At 39.5% G+C, this 22,524-nt stretch overlaps 1 protein-coding gene across 1 annotated transcript in view; it reads right to left on the bottom strand.

Annotated features, from left to right (window-relative positions):
• The window catches only part of LOC306770447 (cell adhesion molecule CEACAM5), a gene marked incomplete at both ends in the record, with an annotated part of 32,975 nt that extends 21,310 nt beyond the window's left edge, over positions 1-11,665 (bottom strand). The window contains 5 exons of the mRNA XM_079259302.1: positions 2,724-3,053; positions 6,046-6,163; positions 6,390-6,505; positions 9,338-9,622; positions 11,647-11,665. Coding sequence (XP_079115428.1) covers positions 2,724-3,053; positions 6,046-6,163; positions 6,390-6,505; positions 9,338-9,622; positions 11,647-11,665 — 868 coding nt within the window. The remainder of the gene's footprint in view (positions 1-2,723; positions 3,054-6,045; positions 6,164-6,389; positions 6,506-9,337; positions 9,623-11,646) is intronic.
• Positions 11,666-22,524: the final 10,859 nt, after the last annotated feature.

A 22,524-nucleotide genomic window follows, 5' to 3' on the forward strand; every position in this document is an offset into this window, starting at 1 on the left:
TATGTATCAAATAGAACAATCTGTAGCTCTTTTTTATGTCTATGGTTGAATTTTTAGAACTTCATTTGTTCATGTGTATCAGAGGAATGATGCTAATTATTTGTCCTTAATTTTCTTTTCCATGTCTACTCATGAGTAGTTATCCAAATCACTCAAGTTATCTGAATGAAACTTACTGCTGGGCTACACAATGGGCAGATCAGCAGTCTGTCACAGAGTAAAAACAGAAACAATCAGCTACACACTCATTTCTAAACTCCAGTTCGAAATTTTTAAAGCAGTTTAACTGAGACTTGTTTTGATCATGCTAATGTATCAGACAGAATATATTTTAATATGTCTTTTATTAATGGAAACTGTTCTCCTGTTTTCAGTAACTTATCAAAGCTCAGTGAAGACAAACCTGCAGAAAAAGGCATGAAGGCTTTATGCAATAAAACGGTTTGGGATTTTTTTTTTTTTTTTGTCACAGTTTATGTTGTTAACTTTGGTCAGATGAAAATATTTTTCTCTTTCAACAGCTGCACTGGACTGGTGACCTGTCCACAGTGTACCCTGCCCCTTGTGATGGCTAGGATACGATCCCAGCTTTCCCGCTGTCATGGAATTTATCTGATGAGAAACAAATCTAGAGATCAACCATGATCTGTCCAGTTTATTGACAATGCACAGTTGTTGCGAGCGAGAGGTCTCGAGAGCTCTGTCCTGCTCAGGGTGTTACAGCGATCTTTAGGCAAGAAACATATATACATATATATATATATATATATATATATGTATATGTGTGTATATATATATGTGTGTATATATATGTGTGTATAAATATATATATATATATATATACATATACATATATATACATATATATATATATATATACATATACATATATATACATATATATATATATATATATATATATATATATATATATATATACATATATATATATATGTATATGTGTGTGTATTGGATATATATTGGATATATCAGATAATGCCATAGTCATCACGTAACCCTACCTGAAAAGTAAAGTATTGTTAGAAAAGTACACAACACTTAGAATGTAACTGTGTCAGTGTGTGAGGGGAAACATATGAATATCTTGCAGCAGCCAGATCAGTTTCTTTTCTGTTTGACTGAATCAGGTTTTTGTACGATGCATTTTTCACTGTGTGTACACACTGTAGCCACTGTGATAACTCTGACAAACTCCTGCAGCTTCAGCCTGAACTCCACTGATGGTCAGAGTGAAGTCAACTCCATTCCCTGCTCCACTTCCACTGAATCTGGACGAGATTCCTGAAAATTTGCCTGATGTTACATATTTTAGAGCTTTAGGAGCTTCTCCAGATCTCTGATGGTATTAGACCAGTAGCTACTGTACTCCAAGTAATACTGTTGGACTGACTTTACAGTCAATAGTGACAGTTTGATGGAGCTGCACTGATTTGACTGTTGGTTGAGTCACAACAACATTTTGTCCAACAGACCCTGATGAGAGAGAAGAAACACTGGACATGAGATGGTCCGCTCATAAAAAAGATGCATCACAATGCGAATAAACAAATGTAATCATGTAACAAAATGTAACAACTCACCAAGAGCTCTGACTGTTATCTCTGCAAAATTCACAGCCTCCAATGTTATAATGTAGATTTTATAAAGCCCACAGTCCTCTGGCTTCAGGGAGTGTATGGTCAGGTCGCCAGTGGTGACGTTAACAGAAACTCTGCCTCTATAGGTAGGGTTGACAATCAAGCTTCTTATTTGTAAAAAGGCAACATCGGTCATCATTTTGATTCCATCGCCGTGACTCCAGATTACTTTGTCATGCGGAGTCTTCTTATAAAGGATTTCCAAAGTCACATTATCACCCAAATGTGCGTCAATCGGACCCCTCGGGAGGAGATTCGGCACAGCAAAGACTCCCTCTGATACACACACAAGATACACAAGTCATTAAAGTTATTCTAAGAAAAGAGATTGACATAAAATAGCAGCATTTAATTGATTTCATTTAGTTAGTTTCTAAATGTGTATTCTATCCCAGTTGAAACCTTTTTATGATACTTCCAGTTTTAGCCAATTGGTTTTAAAAGAATGCACCTTTTTTTTTTTTTTTTTTACTCTCCATGCCTTAAAGGTGGAGTATGTAGGAGTTTCAATATTTTCAAAATAAAAAAAAGTGATTTTTGTCATTTGTCATTAATTAAACTTGTAATTTAATAACGCATCAAATATGGACAGACTGGAACCTACATGTTTAAAAAAAAACGATCTAATTATGATTGTAGTTATTTTATTAATTTATTTTGAAAATATTGAAAATCTTACATACTCCACCTTTAATGTGGTAACCTGCTTCAAATGTGGATAAAGCAGATAAAAATAAGAATATTTTTAACCATTCGCTAAGGAATAATCATGAAAGGTGACTAAACTGTGTGCGTAAAGGATCCACATGACGCGCAGCAGTCCACGCTGGATGTGCCTCGGGCTGCTGCCAAGTGGGAAGTGTGCGTGTGTTTTGCTCTGAGCAGCGATTTTAAAATAAATCTTACTAATTGGAAACTTAATAATCAATTGCGAGCCCTGTTTGTATGTAGTCCAAATATTTTGAGTGGGAGGGGGGGGGGGGGGGGGGGGGGGATCAGCTCATAAAAGATGCTTCACACGGTAGCTAAACAAATATGATGATGTACCGAAACATAGGAACTTACCAATAACGCTGACTTTAATTACTCCGGTTTTCATACCCGTTGACGTTAAAACAATGACTTCATAAGGCCCGCGGTCCCTCGGCTTCAGGGAGTGTACGGTCAGGTAGCCGTTGTTGGCGTCATAGGAAACTTTGCCTTTATAGGTGTCGCTGACAAGCAGCTTTCCTCTTCGGTAAATAAGGATATTGACCGGTTCTGAGGTTTCATTTCTGTAATTCCAGATTATGTCGTCATCCGGAGTTATTTTATAAAAGACTTCCAAAGTCACGTGGCCATCCAAATATGCGTCCATGGGACCGTCCCGGAGGATTCTCTGCCCAGCACAGCACCCTGCTGATACACACACACAATGCACAAGATGCAAGTCAAAGAATTATTCTAAGAGAAGAAGGTTATCATAATGCTTATAATAATGTCAAATGTATGTAACCCAAAACTGTTTTCCATTGTTTTGGCAAACTTCAATTACTACCACATTTCCTTGTAGCCGGCATAAGAAAACGGTGCAGATGATGAAGATGAAGCCAAGAAAAATTATTTTAATAGGCAAATAATAAGTAGGCACTTTATAGCATTAAATATGTTTATTCCTCACCGGTGAAGGAAAGTAGAAGGAGAAGGAACTTCGGGGAGAAAAGATCCATCGTGATCGTCAGCAGAGACGCAGGAGCGAAAATGCGCCTGTACCTCCAGTTTTTATGAGAAGATGGACACCCACAGTCCTGCTGTTTAGCTGCGCCACTCACACCCTGTCACACACACACACACACACCACACACACGCACACATACGTAGCCTACTACGTCACTATAATGATGACGTTTGTTTTAATGTCTGGTTTGATTTTAATTTATTTATTCATTTGAGTTTTTTTTTGTCTTCTTTGTGATGGTTTAAAATGACTGTGCTTATTTATTATTATTATTATTATTATTATTATTATTATTAAGAAGAAGAAGAAGAAGAAAGGGGGAATATCTAGTCCAGCGAGAGGCTGCTGCAGTTCTGCCACCTGCTGTACATGAGAGGAACTACAATTACAAAGTCAAACGTTTGAATTCAGTTAAAGGCAGGCCAAATAAAGGGTCAAGATAACTATGATTATGTAACTCAGTGTTAATAACACTTCTGAGTCAGTCTGTCCAGATACAATATAACAGTGATTGTGAACAAATTTCACATTTTGCTGTACAAATACAGCAGACAACAGTTGGAAACTAGAGGCAGTTAGCAAAATAACCCCTATGTAGGATTTGTTCCTGCAGGTGGTGGCCACAGACAATTTTTTCTGTCTTCATACTTTTTGGCGTTTTTTTTTTCGGTAATGTTAACATTTTGCCAGTGCCCTCACCAGTTGAGGCAACAAGCTGTGTGCAACCCCAGTTGCTAAAGTAGTGCCGTTCATCCAGGACAGCACATCAGTGCACGCTGTGGTAGGAAGGTTTGCTGTGTCTCCCAGAACTGTTCTGAGATCATTGAGGAGACACCAGGAGACTAATTTGTATGTTTAATTTCAAACTGTCAGAAAAAGGCTTCATGGGAGTGAGGAGAGTCCTTATCTATCGCCTCATCAGGAGCGTACCCTGACGTTGTAGGGAGTGCATACAGGCACAGAGAGGCCACACACCAAACCTCATTTTGAATTTTTTTGGAGGAATTTCCACAGAAGTTGAGTCATCCATGTGATTTAATCTCTCCACATTTAGATTCTGATTTCAGACCTCCATGGGTGAGAGATTTTGATTGATCGTTCTTTTTATCGTGTTCTCAATGCATTGCACTTTGTAAAGGATAAATATTTCACCTGGAATCTAAGACGTGTGGTTTAAAAAGTCCCTTTATTGTTTTGTGCATTGTACAAATGGATGGTAATCAACTCCTTTATGAAATGGCAATGAAAAAAAAACAAAAACAAAATCTGTCTTTTGCTGTAGAGTAAGACACAAAATGAAAAACGTGCTGTGAACACCTGCAGTCTTTATTAGTTAAAAGAATTACACTCAAGTCATGTTTGTTTGTTTCCAAAGTATGCATGTAAAGCATGCATCACAATAATGAAAAAAAACCCAAAACAATTTAATTAACTTTGAAAGTGGCATTGTTGGTGCCAGATGGGCTGGTTTAATGGTTTTAGAAACTGCTGGGTACTTGGTTTTTCACACATACACGTGTACAGTTTACAAGGAATGGTGTGGAAAAAGAGAAAATAGTCAGTGAGTGATGTCAGAGGAGAATGGACTGGTTGGAGATGACAGAAAGCCAGTAGTTACTCAGATAACAACTGGTTACAATCTAGGTGTGCAAACCACCATCTCTGCACCAGATGCCACCACTGTTAAACAGGAGCAGGAAGTCCTTGCAGTTCTTGCATACCCACAAAAACTCCTCAGTAAAACATTGAAAATAAAGCGTTTCCTGGTCTGATCAGTCGCTGTTTCAGCTCTGCATTCAGATAGTAGGGTCAAAATTCGATGCAAACATTAAAGCATGGATTCACCCTGCACTGTATTAACAGTTTAGCCAGGTGATTATGTGATTATAATGGATTTCCTCAGCACAATTTAAGCCTCATGTATTGATCACATCCTAACTTCTGGCCATTTCCATCCTTTTATCACCACAGTGTACCATCTTCTGATGGCTAATTCCAACAGGATATTGTCATATACCTTTAATCATCTCAAACCGGTTCCTTTAGCATGACAGTGAGTTCACCGTACTTCAATCGCCTCCACAGTCACCAGATCTCCATCCAGCAGAGCAGCTTCTGGATGTGGTGAAACGGGAGATTCCCGTCATGCATGCGCAACTCATCAATCTGAAGCGTGTCAAATTTCTATCATACAGAATTAAAGCAGTTCTAAGGTCAAAACAGGTCCAGCCTGGTACCAGTAAGGTATAACAAATACAGTGACTGGTGAATGTATGTCAGTATGTTTGTACAAAATGCAATAAATACCTTTTTTTTTTTTTTTATGATTTTCACTGTCACCTGTAAGTCCTGCTCACTGACAGCTTTTTGTGTTTGCTTGTTTGCTGCGGAAATGGTTTAACTTTTTTATCTCACGTCCACACTCATGCCCCACCACACACGCTGATGAACACATGTGAGTGTGTCAGGATCAGGGTGTTATTTGCTTAGCTTTGCATGAAGACTGTTTGCAAACGGAAGCCTTGTGTAGGCTTCAGCATACATTCAAATAGACATACCTATCTAGATTTGTAAAAACCTGCTGAATGATAAATATTTTGTTAATTTAATCCGAACAGATGCTAAAATGCCAGCTTCTGATTTTCTATGAATCTCAACATGCTTGAAAACTTCTGCAGTGGAGCGTGGAATAGATTGGATCCTCGTCCATCGTGGTCAGGTTTAAGGTATCATAAACACAGTCTTTGCATTTGGAGACTTCGTACTGTCTTTCCTGGATGTTGGATTGCTGAGGGGGAAAAAGAGAAACAAAACAAAAAAATACAGTATCAGTCAAACGTCTGGACACACCATTAAATATGAATGGGTAGGTGAGTCCAAACGTTTGACTGTTACTGTACATTAAACATCACGGTGATAATGTAAATCTCACAGCATGTGGTTCATGTTTCCATGAGGTTTGTCAGCTGCATGTCAAGATTTAACACAATCAGAACCACACTGACAAAATGTACCTCTTTATTTGAAGTTCTGGATGTCTTGCCATTGCAGATTTTGTAGAGGAGCAGCAGAAAACCAGCCGACAGCACAGCAATCACAGCCAAACAAGCAACTAGAGGCACAAAGCAATCTGGACAGGGGACACGGTGTGAGAAGGAGTGTTAAGAGAGTAAATCAATACTGACAATAAAGAGTGATTTGTTGTGTTGTAATAACATTAAATAAACTAAAAACTGAAAGATTACTGATAGCAGAGCACCTGCCGGCTGCTCGGGGGTTCTGGGGGAAGATGAGGGATGTTCGGACCTGGTGGTTGTGGCTGTGAACAGTTAGATACTGAATTAGTTAATCCTGAAGAAGGAGATTAAACTCTGGGCTGGTGAGAGAAACATGTACATCCTGTAACTGAAGAGGAAGACCACAAGTCCTAAGAAGAGAAAGATTCTTATCACAGGTTATTGGAAAGTTGGAACAAACATGGTGGCAAACCAGTCTTGACAGAAATTACACTTTATAAATATTAGTCCACATGTCAAGAAGTATCATTAAGTGAAAGGAACTTGAACTAGAACTTTATAGATGGTGACAACGAAGATGTTTGTAAACCTCCACATTTATTTTAACACCTAATTATAAAGATTAGTGAGCAGAAAAGTAAGAAATAGAAACGTGAACGGACTGAAGAACATCTTGTCAGGAAGGAGACTCGAATCAACCGTTATTTGTAGGTTTAGCTTGACTTCCCGCTCCAGAGTTTCTCATCAGTTCTCTGAACTGATGGAACTCTGACCATTAGTTATGGCCAGAAAGACGGTAAGTATTCATCAGTACTTTACACAGATTTAAAAAGAAGGGAACTACTTGATAGAAGTATTCTGCAGAATGTCATCTCGCTAATGTTTGACCATTTCTTCGCCTGTTTCTTTACGAGACACTTTTAAGAGACCATTGTTAATCGTTTACTAATTCTGTTTTATCCCCTAAAGATTCTTATTTTTGCTGGTTTCAATCTTCTCAGTCCATTAAATATTACCAGTCTGGGCGACATGACACAGTTTGGCAATAGATTGCTGCAGGTGGGCACCATTTACAGCAGAACCAAGTCAGGCTCAAATCACCGAATCATCCAAGAATCATCTACTGAAGCAGGTGATTCTTGCACCATGATGCCTGACACATGTCTCTGTATTCATGTTATAGACAGGACATTCTTTTTGACTATCTTAATGAAGCGAGTCATCCTTTAATTTTTATATTTCAACTTTCTATTCAGTCTATAGTTCAATTCAGGCTTACAGGAAAGCTGGAGAATATCCTAGTAGTTAGCAGGTGAGAGACAGGATCCACCCTGGACAGGTTGCCAAACAACACCTTAAGCTCACACTCACTCCGAGGGAGAATTAGAGTGACCAATTAACCTCATATGCATGTCTTCGGAAGGTGGGAGAAGGAGAGACCCCATGCATACAAGCAAACTCCACAGAGAAAGGCCACCATTTGTCCTTTCCCCCTACTTGCATCTTATTATTTTGGTATGTGGCCTCTGACCATCAAGGATATGTCTTTATAAGTATCTCCAGGTTGCAGATTGCACCAAAGTGTATTCTGGCATTTTCTATTCTTGCTGCCTCCTTTAAAGTTTTGTGGTGGAAAATACTCTGGTCTTGAGAAGTTGTAATACATCTAAGAGTCAACTGTCTTCTTACAATGAACATTTTATTATAAACTAATACAAGCACACGCTGGAGCTTGGAGAGAGAACTCTCTCTGCAGATGCTGAAGTAACACCCAATTATAAACCATGCTTAACTCCTCCTAGTTGCTGGGCAGACCATATGAAACAATCATTATCTCTTATTTAAGACTAAACTGAACTCACTAAGCATCAATCACTCACTATATTACTTTATTACCTTTAACCTTTAGACAACTGGTCAACCAAGCAGTTGACAAAAACAGATGCCCTGCAGGAAACTCTTCCTGTCTCAGACTTTGTCTGCACATTCCAGACAAGGATCATATAACTTAAAGAAAGCTTTGTGCATTGACACAAAACACAGCAGGATCACAGCAAATCAATGCATATATGTCTAATACTTAATACAAACCAAACTCATAACAATTTTCCCCAACAGTTTTTCTCATTAAAGTATTTGTTATTGTCTTGTATATTCATCAGATATTTACTTCTTCATCCCATGCTTGCCCCATATGCTTTCCATAACATACTATATGACAAGGTTAAGAAAACTGCTCTAAAAACCATAAAGGTTAATATACCCACATGCTGTCTGAAGATGTCAGAATAAAGTCAGGTGGATTTGGACTTTGTGGTTGAAGCTGTGTATTATCAGACAGGAAAGATCTACTAACATGTAGGCCAAACAACCGCAAGACTCTACATTTGATCTTTTTGACTGCAGTTGGTGGAAACAAATGTTCCAACTTGTTTCAAATACCACCTTTACGCTCCAGTTTAACACAAACACTTATATAACTTAAATGTTCAGCCATTTTATTTACTGCTTAGATGTTTAAGTATCGGCCAGTCTGGAGAACAAAACTAAAAGTCAAAGAGCTGAAAATAAAGCTTCGTATTTCCTTCCTGTCAAAAGATATGTTCAGTTTTTGAAACGCCCCAATCTGTTGACCATCAGGATGCTTACTTTGTTTCCTGTTTTTTTTTTTTCTTGGCAAGGTGAGAAACCACAACTGTGACAAAAGCACAATTTCCTTTTAAATAAGAGAAAGCACACAGCAGGAGTACGAGGCATGTCTTGAGTAAGTGTCACCAACTACTGTTCATGCTGAACTGTTCCCACATATCGCTTTCTTTGCAGTTGGTCACAAAAAATATCAAAGATATTTGCTGGGAAGTACTGAAAGAGATTTTTAATGCATTTATATATAAGAAGTGACTTACCCAGAACTCTAAGTTTGATTTCCCTACTTTGAATTGTACCTCCGATGATGTTAAAGCTATAATCCCCGCTGTCGTCGCAGTTTAGGAATGACAGAGATAAGTAGCCGTTGCTGGAGTCAATAGATGCTCTACCCTTGTACCGATCACTCACTTGCAGCCCTGAATCACGTAAAGTAGCAACGGTGATCCAGTCATCTTTGTCTCTAAAGTTCCAGATTACCATGTCATTTTTCTGCTTCTCGACCAGGAGTTTCAGAGTCACGTTTCCTCCCATGATCGCCTCCACCGGACCAGTCGATTCATCATCCTGCCCAACACAGTACCCTGAGGAGACAGAGAAAGTAAGGATTGGTTAATTAAAGAGACTGGCAGGTTGAAGGAAGAATCAGGAGTCAAAATGTGGTTTAAAAATTTATTAAAATCCTTTAAAATTATGTTTTTCCCCTAATGATCTTGGCCATTAATTAACCCAAGCAGTTCATGGAATAAATACATCTCAAACATCCAATTTTTAGGTAAAATAATAGTTAAGCTGTTTATGAACAGCTTTACAAATTCTTAACACTTAATACTGTGTGACTCTCTGTCAGGTTTTCAACCACAGCACTGAAACTGCCCTTGTTAATGTCTTGAAAAACCTCCTTCCAAACACAGGCAGTGGCAGAAGTTCAGCTTTGGATCTGATAAGTTTTAGTCCTACATTTAACCAAACTGTCGTATTAGACTCACTGGAAAACTGGACTGGAATCTCTGGTCAAGGTTCTAAGCTGGTCTGAATCCTACTCGAAAGACAGAGACTCCTTCACATCACTTGGTAACTATTGAGCTACTCAAGGACATGCAGAGTTGGTCTAACAATACATCCATATATTAATCTTGTGATCAATGAGTCAATGGCATTGATCCAAAATGCAAACATTGTTCAAAAACTGATAAAATAACAATTGATCAAACACACCTTCACTTAAAAAAAAAAAAGCAAAATGTTGAGTTCCACCTGGCTGGTTTCTTATTATTCCTAGTATGTTTTTGTCATAAAACTTTTTTATTTTAAAATTTTATTGAATTATTTAAAATTTTATTTGAAATATCTGAGCTCAGGAATAAAAAGGAAAAACTTGCTTTTAGTGATTTTGATATGCATGAAAACATCTGGGTTGAACTGACTGTATTAAATCGGATCAAGACTGAATATGAGACATCAGCAAACATCGTATTGCTGTCTTTGGTAATTTATCTCTTTCTTAACCGCTTAGTCCACTTGTCTAAACCAGCAATCCTTAGGCAAGAGGCAGAGTACATCCTGGACGGGTCAGCAGTCCATCACAGACAGACAAACAACCACTCTGTCATGTTAATTAAGAGATTTTACATGTACGGCTGCAAGTTCACATTCAGGTCTTGTAACTTGGTCACTACCCTGTTGGCGATGTTTGTATTGAATACATGAAGCTGAAAAACAGCAGCCTCAGACGTTTCTGGGTATAATAAATGACACAGGGTGATGTGTTCTGTGTTTATGGCAACATCAGTTCAACCTGTTTGCTCTCAAGGTAAACTGGTGCTGGTCCAATGTGGGTGGTCGTGTTGCCTTGATGCGCCTAAAGACCTGTCTTTTAAAGCACTTCACCAAAGTGGGAATATGAGGAACTAGTCTGATGTTATGTGGGCTGTAACAGATGTTTCATGTGGTACAGGATCAATGGCAGCAAAATTAAGGTATTTGTAATCAATAACCCTTTTAGTGCCTTATCGGTAGAAAATAAAAAATCTGCTTTTCCTTCTATTGAATTAAGTCACACCTGCTAAAAGCAGGAAGTAAACAGTAATCATACAGAGAAATCAACAAAGTGACCAAAGCATTGCTGGTTCAGTGATACTTACCTGCATAAAGCTGATATATGGAAGTGTTATGAGTACATAACATATTTCATAATCGTTAACATCTCTTGCTAGCAGTAGATCAGCTTCTATCTTATTGTACTTATTTTTACTGTGTGTGTTTGAAATTAAATGTTGTTTGAGACGACTGTTTTGCTGTTGTTGCACCAGAATTTTCTCATCTGAACAATGTGATGATTTTATGTAATTTAGGAGACTTATATGCCTCTGTAGATGAGCAAATGAAGTATAAGTTCTTACCTATGCATGTGAGCAAAAATGGAAGCAACTTGAAAGCGAACGGATCCATGAAGGACGGATGATCCTTGTTTCCGACTAAAACAAAGCGAAGTGAGTCTACAAGAGGACTTTATCTCTGTCTTCAAAGCTCTGTGTCATGTCATCACTGTGAATGCACATCCGTTTGTTTGTACATATACAGGACTTTTGGTTTGTGGCCCACCTACTCTGATGTACTGGACTCATGACGACCTCGTTCAGTTTCTATTTCACACAAAAATGAGAGGAAGCCTCCAAGTTTGTCCTTCAATAGAAAAAGATAAAAGTAACATGTGGGTAGACGTTTCTGTACACAGCTATGGCCTTTTAGACCACACTCCTGCACTAACACAATCAGCACAGGAAGTGCAAGTTTCCATGATGAAAGCGACACAATGTCAGACATCTCTACCCAGACCTTTTGCGAGTGTATTATTTTTAATGTGCTGTACAAGTTTATAGAAAAGATGAAACTTGAGAATGTCTATTAAACTGCAGCTTCACTCCTATTAACACATTCTAGCACTTCACAGTAAGGGGATAATATTTCAAAACTTTATTTAAAATCAAAATTTTTTTTCAAAATGTAAAAATGGCTCTGTGTTGTCCTAACCAGAAAACACATCCTGTTTATTTCTGATTACTGAGAGAGAAATGGTGAAATGAGGGTTAGGATGAAAAAAAGACTGTGTTTTAGGAACAATAACAATCAAATCAAATCAAACTTTATTTGTATATCACTTTTCGTGCTTAAAAACAATACAAAGTGCTTTACATTATAAAACAATTTACATCAAAATACATACATCAAAATAGGTGCATTTGTACCAGATGTGCACCAGATAAGGAAACGATATTCTCAGGGAGCCTCTACACAAAGGGCTACCCCCAACCAAAACCACCCAGGCCATCACCATGGGGGACACCCAGGTCCGGGCAGACAGGACCCACGCCACAACTGTAAGGCTGCAGCGCCGGATCCCAACCCACCAGACAGGGACAGCCCCCACTGCAACACCCATGCAGTCAGAGCAGGGGCAGCCCTTGGTGAAAATGACCCCCAAACTAACCGGGTTAGTTGGTGCAGGTGTGGGAAGATGAGTGGAACGTGCATGCTGTAATCCATAGGGCAGGTTGGCGGACAAAACGCGGGTGCCAGCTCGGTTCAGGTGGAGGCCATCTGCACCAAAAGATGTCGCCTTTCCCAGAAAACGTTGAAGTTATCTAAAAAGTTGTGGGCGCTGCAGGCAGAGGAGAGCCAGGTGTTCAGGCTGAGCAACCTGCTGAAGCGGCCCACTCCTCTGCCGCAGGTGGGTGTGGGGCCGGAGATGAAAACGTTCCGCTGGAGTGATGGCAGTTTATTAAAAAGCTCCATGAAATCACGCTTTAAAAGCTCAGATTGCTGCCTGGAGGTGTCGCTGGTGCCCACGTGGATGATGACACGTTTTATCTGAGGGTTGGAATCCAGCACGTCTGGGAGTTTCTCCGCCACGTCTGACACGGTGGTGCCGGGAAACACCAGGTTGAGAGCTCCTCTCAGACGGACGTTCCGGATGATGGAGTCTCCGATGACGAGCGTGGTGGCTTGTTGTCGGATGGTTGTCGCTGCAGGTTCAGTCCCCCCCGTCCTCCCCGTCACGTTCCCGTGGCTGAGGACGCCCGGAGTGCCATCTAACCGCGTCTCTCAGGAGCCGCCTTCGGTGGGTTGAGGGGCGGGAGGATGGCGGAGGGCGACTCGGCACCGGACCCCCGTCCGTGGGGGCAGCAGCAAGCGGGGGAAAGGCAGCAGTGACCGACGCAACGTTCATCTGGGGAAAAGTTGGGGAAATCCCCTGATCCGACGGGTGGACCTGCCTCTCCACATTCCGAGAATTTGTTGTTCAGGAGAATGGCGGAGGACGACGACACCGGGTATGGTGCCCCACGGGGATTCCTCCTGCGGTTGTGGGCCACAACCTCAGACCAGGGGGTTGCCTTACTCGGAGTAGAGCAGGAGGGCCGGTGACAGATAGAGGAAGAAGGGTCCCAAAACACAGTGTCCCTCAGTGCGGCAGTGGTATTTTGAGGTTGCTCACCGGCCTGTGTGGTCTCCAGCCAGCTGGACAGCATCGGAAGCCGCGACTTAAATGAGGCCAGCAGTGAGTCCTTCCTCCGTAGCTCATCGGAGAGCCGACTAACATCCTCCAAAAGATCGGCTATCTTTTTCTGAGCTTTTATGAGCTGCTTCTCGATTTCCACAGGTATGGGAGTGCCAGTTTTTATAAATTCCACGTTTGTGGAAGAGAAATTTCTCATCACCGGAGATGCTTGCTTTTGGCATTCTACCATGGGGGCCATTTTGGAAGGAAGTTGAACTTGACAATGTCAGAAATTATACAGACTCTAGCCAGAGTACCTGAACACCCAGGCACGTGCCGTGAGTTCTAGGCTTAGGTAGGCAGTGGCAAATTGCAAGGGACAATTAAAAAAATTTTTTTTAATGGATTTATAATTTATAAAAGTTCCCTACTCAATCTAACAAGACGTCAGACTCTCACAATAATTTTATGTCACGACAACGAGTAGGATAAATAACATTATGGTTATATGCCTTTGTTAAAATAAAAAGTAACAAAGGCATGGATTAGTTTTTCTGCATCTTTCTGAGACAAGATGCCCGTAATTTTTGCGATATTACGCAGGTTGAAGAAGGCGGTTCTAGAAACCTGTTTTAAATGCAAGCTGAAGGACAAATCCTGGTGAAGAATTACTCCACGGTTCCTCACAGTATCACTGGAAACCAATTTTTCAGGCCCAAAGACAACGACTTCTGTTTTGTCTGAGTTGAAAAGGAGAAAATTCAGAGTTATCTAAGTCTTGATGTCTGTCAGACATCTTTGTAATCTAAAAACAGATTGGTTTCATCTGGCTTCATGAAAAGGTAAATCTGAGTATCATCCGCATAGGAATGAAAGTTTATACTATGTTGTCTCATGATATTACTTAGGAGAAGCATGTATAATGTAAAAAGTAATAGTCCAAGTACAGAACCCTAAGGAACTCCCTGACTTACTCTGGTGTGTGAGGAGGATTCATCATTAACATTAACAAATTGAAATCTATCAGCTAAATATGACTGAAATCAGTCTAGTGTGGTCCCAGACCCTTGTGGTCTAATGTTCCAGCCTCTGTAGCAGAATGTTGTGATCAGTGGTGTCAAATTTAGCACCGAGATCTAAAAGAATGAGTACAGACAGAAGTCCTTCATCTGAGGCCATGAGAAGATTATTAGTGACTTTCACCATTGCTGTGCTATGATGAGCTCCAAATCCTGACTCTTCAGATTGTTTCTGCTCAGATTTGGTGTATAGTTGAGTTGAAACTGTTTCCTCAAGAATTTTAGACAAGAACATGCTCGTTCGCACAGCAGCGAGCATGCATGAGCTTGGACATACATACGCACAGCCATTTGTGACTGGCCATATACCCATCCAGCAAACCAGCCTTTCCGCACCAAGTGCAGCAGCCAAAGCTTTGTATCATTGCTTGAACTATAACAGCACTTAAAACTATTATTCCTGGCAAATTCCCTATTTATTAAAACATTTCCTCTACACAGCCATCTAAAGGAAATCTAATTTAATCAACCTGGACACAATACAGAGCAGAGTGCTCAATTTTCCAACATACAAGTTAGAAGTTCCCACATCCCCCAAATTCCCGTAAGTCATAACGGAGAATCCTACGAACTTAATGCTCAGCAAATTCAACTGAGCCGTATGGATTGTCCTCTTTTACGCAACTGATGACAGCTCAGCCTGATTGTATCCCAAATGCAATAAGTAGAGAGACTGACAACTCGGACGCGAAGCTGTCTGCGGTGCTGAAACGTCGGTATCTCAAGGGTCCACACCCCAGATAGACATTTAATGTAAAAATACCTGAGCGCAGCATCAAAAACAAGAATGCTCTACTGCACCCATGTGCAGCTCCTCGTGCCTTTGTTATGCAATTTACACGGTTATTAGGGTTTAAGAATTAAAAAAAATTATTCATGTCAGTCTTTAGCATTTTAGATCCATAAAAGAACAACGTGATGTTGGACCATAATCACCGCATGGCGTACACGTTAACACTGCCATAACAACAGAGAGGGAGGGAAGAGTTTAACCTTACTTTATTTGAGGATGAACTCCATGCGCCTGTCCCTCTGGACAAAGTTGTTGATCAAAGCATTGTAAAACTCTTCTGTGTTTGCCTTCAGTTTGATGAGCCTCTCTCTTTCAATTGATATCAGAGCGAGAGATGAAAGTCTTCCTTGCTCTGTCCTGTTGCGGCTGTAGGTTTTGATCCGTTTTAAGGTTGAAAAAGACCTCTCCGCTGATGCTGTGGTGGCTGGAATGGTCAACGCCAACTTCAAGAGTTTTGCAGCCTCTGGAACAGTGTGTTCTAGGTCGTGTTTAACCACGAAAGCAAGCAGTTCATGAGGTGACTTGTTTCTGGTCATCTGTGAGCTGTACAGGCCAATAAGGTCGGCCTTTAGCCTCACAAAATCAAAATGCTTCCCATATTTAGCAAGGCTGTGAAGTTTTGCATCATCAAATTTGGCTGACAATTCATCAAAATTTCGATGATTGATTCAAGTCAGAAAATCAAACTCTCCCAAGTTCTTGAATCTGGCCTCCATGTGCAAGTTGATGTTATCCAGGATGCGGTAAAACAGCTCACGTGGCTCCATCCACCCGCTGGCTGCACGTGTCGCAGTGCACCAAGTTCAGCACTTTGCACCGCTGCTGAAACTGTTCATAAAATGAGTCAAAGGACTCGCGCTGGTTCATCAAGGCTTTCATTGTGTCTCTGACCCATAGAGAGCAGAATCCTATGTCCATCACCTTGGCCTGAAAAACACGGAACAATGCTTCTGTCTCTATGAAAACCGCGCTGTACACCATGAGGAGGAAGCAGGTCGACGCATGGGAGAGCCAGATGCTGAAACCAGAGGCTATAGTCAGAGCTGGTCCATCCCAGTCATCAGGGTTTTCTTGAATGAGCCTGAACACCTCAAGAAGTTCTGCATAGTGGAACAAGACGGTCTGAACGAGCCTGGAGGTCGCTGCTGCGCACGGAATGCGCCTTCTGACCACTTCATCCAGCAGATTGCTGCTGAAATAAGCAGCAAGGCCTTCCAGAGTCCTGAAAAAGACTTTACAGTCAGGGATCACCTGTGCAGACTGTGAGAGGACGAGGTTCAGTTTGTGCCTGCAACAGTGAGTAAACAATGCCTCGGGTACTTTTTCTCTGATTTTTGCCTGCACTCCATTTAGCTGCATTGCCAAAACTGATGCGCCATCATATGTTTGTGCGACCAACTTGTGTGCACAGTCCAGCTTGTCCAGGACACCCATGATATAGTTGGCGATTGCTGTCGCTCTTCTGTCATCACTGACATCATCGAAGCCCAGAAAAGCCTCCTTCACCTCACTGCCAGACACGTATCTTAAAATAATGGAGAGTTGTGCCCTATTTGTGATGTCTGTGGTTTCGTCTACCTCCACATCAACAAACAGTGACACACCCACCTCTTCTTTTATGTTGTCCCTCAGAACATCTGCGATCGCCTCAATCAGGTCATTCTGAATCCTGTTAGAAGTTCCAGAAAACACCGTGGATGAAGCCAAGTGGGCGGAGAGGCTAGCATCCTTGCTAGCTAGCAGGTGCAGCAGCTTGATGTAATTTCCCCGGTTCGAGGAGTTTTCCGTTTCATCGTTCCCACGGAAAGCCAGCTCTTGTTTTCTGAGGAAACACACAACATCTATGAAACTTTTGAGGATTTCTCTGTTCTTCCTCACTGTTTCATTATGCATACTAATGCCCAGCCGCATTTGCTCATCCAAAGCCAGGTCAGTTCTGCTGTGACCAAATGTTTTCAGAGCAATCTGGCTCTGAATGTGGACCACCGATTTTTCATGTTTGGCTATGGCACAGGCCAAGTTGTTTAAATCACAATATCCAGCATTAGTCCAGACATTGTCAGAGGTGCCGCCAAAAAGAAAACATTGAAAACAAAACAGCCGGTTCAACTTAGGACATCCACACAGCCAATCCTTCCTTTTGTACCATTCACTCTGAAAAGTACGGACAATTTTCTGACCCTTCCTTTGCTGAAGATCAGGTAGCTCAGGTGTTGGTCTCTGACCATTCAAAAGTTTACGTTTTTCCTCAAAAGAAAGACGTGAAAATTGTTTCAGCCTCTCAAGAGAAGTCATTTTGCCGGTGAGCCCGCCAGCAAACTTCAGACCAGAGGATCAATTCACAAATTCTCTCTTAACGTACATAGATGATTTTCAAAGTACAATAACGTAAAAAGGCAGATCACTACGCTGCCTAATGTAAAAAGGCAGCGTAGTGATCTGGCTTTTTACGTACATAATCTTTATATTAGAAACTAACTGCGCATGCGCGAACACACACACCGCTGCGATAATATGGGAGGTGAAGGCAGAGAAGTGCTGTGCCTTCAATAGAAGGCGTGGCCTGATCGTATTAGCGCAATGAGTCACTTATGCAGCTTCATTTCGTGGCCAGGAGGGGGCGCTGTTGAGGTTTTTATTTTTATTGAACTATGAGGAGCACTAAATGCCAGCACTTTCAAGCTTTACAGGTATTAAGAAATTATAATTAGAAAACGTATATTAAAGATCAGTAATTTTGAAATAAAAGCTTTTTTTTTTTCTAAATAAAATAAATTGAATCACTCCGGTTAAATTATTTCATTTGATCCCTTTTGTCTTGGATAGGCACTGCCTACCCTGCCTACCCTGACTGCACACCACTGTGAACACCCCTCAGCTCTGTCAAGCAACGATGAGGTAGATGGAACTGTAAGCAATCAGACAATAAATCAGCATAGATTTATAAATAATATGCTCTTCCAATGTAACAGAAGGGTGTGGATGGGGAGGAGGTGTACTGTTTTAATTTGATCAAAATTAATCTGATGTGTTCTTCTAGTTTACCAAAGAACTGAAAGGAAAGAAAGTGGTTAGAATTTACAAAAAAACAAACAAACAAAAAAAAAAACGCATTGAAAGAGGCAATTAAAAGAGAAAGTGTACTAAATGTCATAAAATACTTAGATATTTAGTTTTAACAGCTGCCCAGTTTTAGAAAAATAATTTTAAAAAAATAAAATGAGCTCCTCAAAGCAGGTTTCAAGAAAAAAATGCAGAGAAAGTCTATTTATTTTTTAAATCTGATGTCTTTATTTCAAGATGAAAGTCACAAAATGCTTCACAGTAAAACACAAAAACAACACTGGAGACATAAAACAAATAGTCAATTAAAAAGGTAACTACTCCAGTAAAAGGATAGAAAACCAAGATTTCCATAAAGTGAGATAAAAAAAAGTGTTTGTTTTTTTAAACCTCTGTTATAATAAACATTAAATATTTTTAAATTTTTAATATTTTACTTTTCAACAAAACATTCACACATATGGTGTTGGTTTAAGGCAGGGGTCTCCAACACCGGTCCTCATTGAGGTACCATCCTGCAGGTTGTACTGTTTCCCTGGTACAACATACTCAATTTAAACATGTTGTCATCTTCTGTACCTGCCTGTTAATGAGTCATCGATTCAGGTCAGGAAACACTAAAACCTGCAGGATGGTACCTTACAGGGACCGGAGTTGCAGACCCCTGGTTTAAGGATTGATGAAAGTAATTCGTTATCTATCATTGTAATGACAGATTTTCATCACTAGGTGGCAGCACTGTCCAAAGCTAAAATCAGGAAACTTGTCAGATACAGGCACCAACAAATGTTGCGATTCTTCTGCTTTTAGTTATTTATCATAAGCTGATGATATTGTGTTGGGAGGCTCTATCTCCTTAGGTGTTGAGCTGCCGCTTGTGTTTATACTTATGTTTACTTATGTCTGTTTTAATAATGTTATTCATTCCCCTCCAAAATGTCTTTTCTGAGATGGCTTTTCTTCACAGAAAGGGTCTGCCAGCAATCAGTGCTACTGCAGAGTGTGAAGGGACTGGTCTTGTTCTTTATTGAAAAATTAATTGGAAGTGATTAGTTGTATATCGATGAACTCTGACAAGAGTACAAACATTAATATGAACCTGTGTGAATGATCAATTCATGTGCTGGATTATTGCATGTGAGATGTTTTTAATATAATCACGTTTCATCATCCTTATTGTAAGTAAATTATTACTTTAGCATATGATACAAACTGCTATGTTATAAGAAATGTTTGCAGGTTACATTATTTTTACAGATGAATTCTTTGATCAGCCCTGCGACAGACTGTCCAGAGTGTACCCCGCCTCTCGCCCAGTGGAAGCTGGGATAGGCTCCAGCTCTCCTGCAACCCTTAATCGGACTAAGCGGTTTGGATAATCAATTAATCAATGAACGGATTCTTTGATCAGTAAAATGGTTCGGAAATGATTCCTGCAGATCCAACAACGACCGCTGACAAAATATAAATCCAGTTTATTAATTATACGATAATATTTTACTTGGTAAACATTGGTATTTTTTTTTACCATAGAAACTCGTCTGTCACCTTGCTTCTTTAGGGATGCATGTATGATTGTTACCATGGTTGCAGAACTGAAACAATAATACCCAGTTTCATAAAAAATGAGCAGGACTACAGTATGAGCTGCTTGCTGCAATAAACTGGGTGGACATTATTTCTTCTGTCTATAAACTTTTGTTCATATTGTCTGTGTCCTCCTCCAGTGGGTCATGTTGCCCCCACCCTGATGGTGTAGTCCCATCCACAGACAGACTCTCAGGCAGATATTTCTGTCGTCTTAAAACTGGCCTTAACCAGCTGGGTGGAGGGAATGGATCATTTTGTTGCAGGTGTTCCTGTTGCTAAAACTAATATTTTACTTATAAAATGTACTTTGAGTGTCAATTTTGTGACATTAATGCTTCTTGTTTGAGAAACCTCAGAAAGAAAAATACTTCCAACATCGATTCGGCAGCTTTTTAACACACATGCTGGCTGGTCCCTCCTGCTGAAAGGTTCATTAAATGGTAGTTTTCCAGACTTTCTGAAGATCTTTTAACATTGGATTCATACATCTTTTCCTTTTTATCAAATTTACAATCCAGTTTTTCAATCAATGAATGTTTTTATTTTCAGAAGATTGTTATTCATATGGATATTTACCACTAATTAAATCATTAAAGCATAAAAATGGACACACTTAAGTGAAAACATTGTTTCTAGCCATTAGACACAACACTCATAGAGAACTTTGTAAAAAGTTTTATGTAAAGTTGTTTCTTTAGACACTTTGTTCCAATTAATCACTCTGCTTAAAGACACAATTTCTCATCAATTCTTCATCTGCTTTCCTAAAACATCTTAAATGAATCACAATTTGATAAAGAAATTTTGTTTTTCTTCCACTGGCAAATTGATTCTCAGGAAGTAAACAGCCCACCTTGCTGCTTCCTGTTTTCTTACACTATCAAACCTTCCACATTAGTTATGATGTTCTGGTCCAATGGCTTTTCCTCTTCCTTTGCCACCTCACCAATAAGTTTGTTTCCCAGCCTTTTAAAATCTCACCTCCACCCTGATTCTTCTTCTGTCACACATCCATCCTCCTTAACTTTACCTTCTGCAATTTCCAAGATAGAGATCATTAGAAGGCAACGTCTTCACAGTTTATCACCAGCAACTGCAGACCTCTACTATCATCATCTGGTCTTTATTGAACATATAGTAGCCACAGTCTGTTATTTTTTAGATTCACGATATATAATCTCTGTTTGTGGAAGTGTGTAATTATTGTTATAATATTCTATGAGAATAAATATCTATATATCAGATCAACTTTTCTTCATATTTGTTCATATAAATATGACTTTATAATCTTCTCTCTGTGGAACACAGACTGGATTCATTTGAAACAATTGTTAGAGTTGTTGTATAGTAATATTTTTTATTTATTTATTTTTTTTAACCAAAATATTTTAAACCCGCGACCCTGAATTGGATTAAGCGGTTCAGAAAATGAATGAATGAATGAATATTTTAATATATATATAGACTGCAAGTCGTATGAAGAGAAACCTGCACACTACTTAATGGTATTTTGATAAAAAACAAGTGATGCCTTTGATGTAAGTTTAACATTGTGATGACTATTAATATAAAAGAAATACCATGTTTATTTCCTTTATATAATTCAGGTTTGTGTTATTAAAAAAAAAAAAAAAAAAAAAGTATCTAAAATAAAACTGCTCTAACTGATGGTTGAAGATTAAAATGTATCTTTCTTGTGATATAATTTTAGAAAAGTGAATTTGCTTAACTTTGCAGTTCAGTTTTGGTAAAAATTCTTTTCTCCTGTTCTTAGTTTGAGTTTAGCTGTTTATATCAGTGATGATGAGCCTTTTCAACATGTAATGGTCATGCCTGTAAACGTGTCAAATACTTTTGTAAGATCATCAATGCACTTTTCTAGTATTTGGGAAATTTATTTATGTCATAAAAAAAAGTAAAAGAAACTTTGGGTTAGAGTAAAAGAAGAAGATAAAGTTTTACATTTTCATGTGGCATAGTGTTCATTCAGTCATTCATTATCCTAACTGCCTAATCCAATGAAGGGTTGCGGGGAAGCTGGAGCCTATCCCAGCAGTCTTTGGGTGAGAGGCAGGGTACACCCTGGACAGCTGGCATAGAGTTTACACGAGAAAAACGCTTATCATCACATGGCATGCCTTGTGCTGTTTATGAGCTTAAGTTGAACCTTTATGAACACAGTGAAGCATTTTATGTGATGTGATTGTACTTAAGTTAAAACTGTCTGGTTTACACATATCCATTTTGTATCTTCTTAATTAATTTCATGTTACTTGCCATAAACTAGTTTAGAATTTTCTCAAACATAAAGATATATAAAGAAGTGTGGTTGTGTATTTCTGACTGTGTGTGTGTGTGTGTGTGTGTGTGTGTAGGGGACGTGTGGTTCTGCAGCTGCATCAAGATGTAACAGAAAGTTTAGTTTCTGCTCAGTTTGAAGAAGGGTTTTTGTACGATGCTTTT

This window comes from Telmatherina bonti, assembly GCF_933228915.1.
Source record: "Telmatherina bonti genome assembly, chromosome: 19".
Lineage (NCBI taxonomy): Eukaryota > Metazoa > Chordata > Actinopteri > Atheriniformes > Telmatherinidae > Telmatherina > Telmatherina bonti.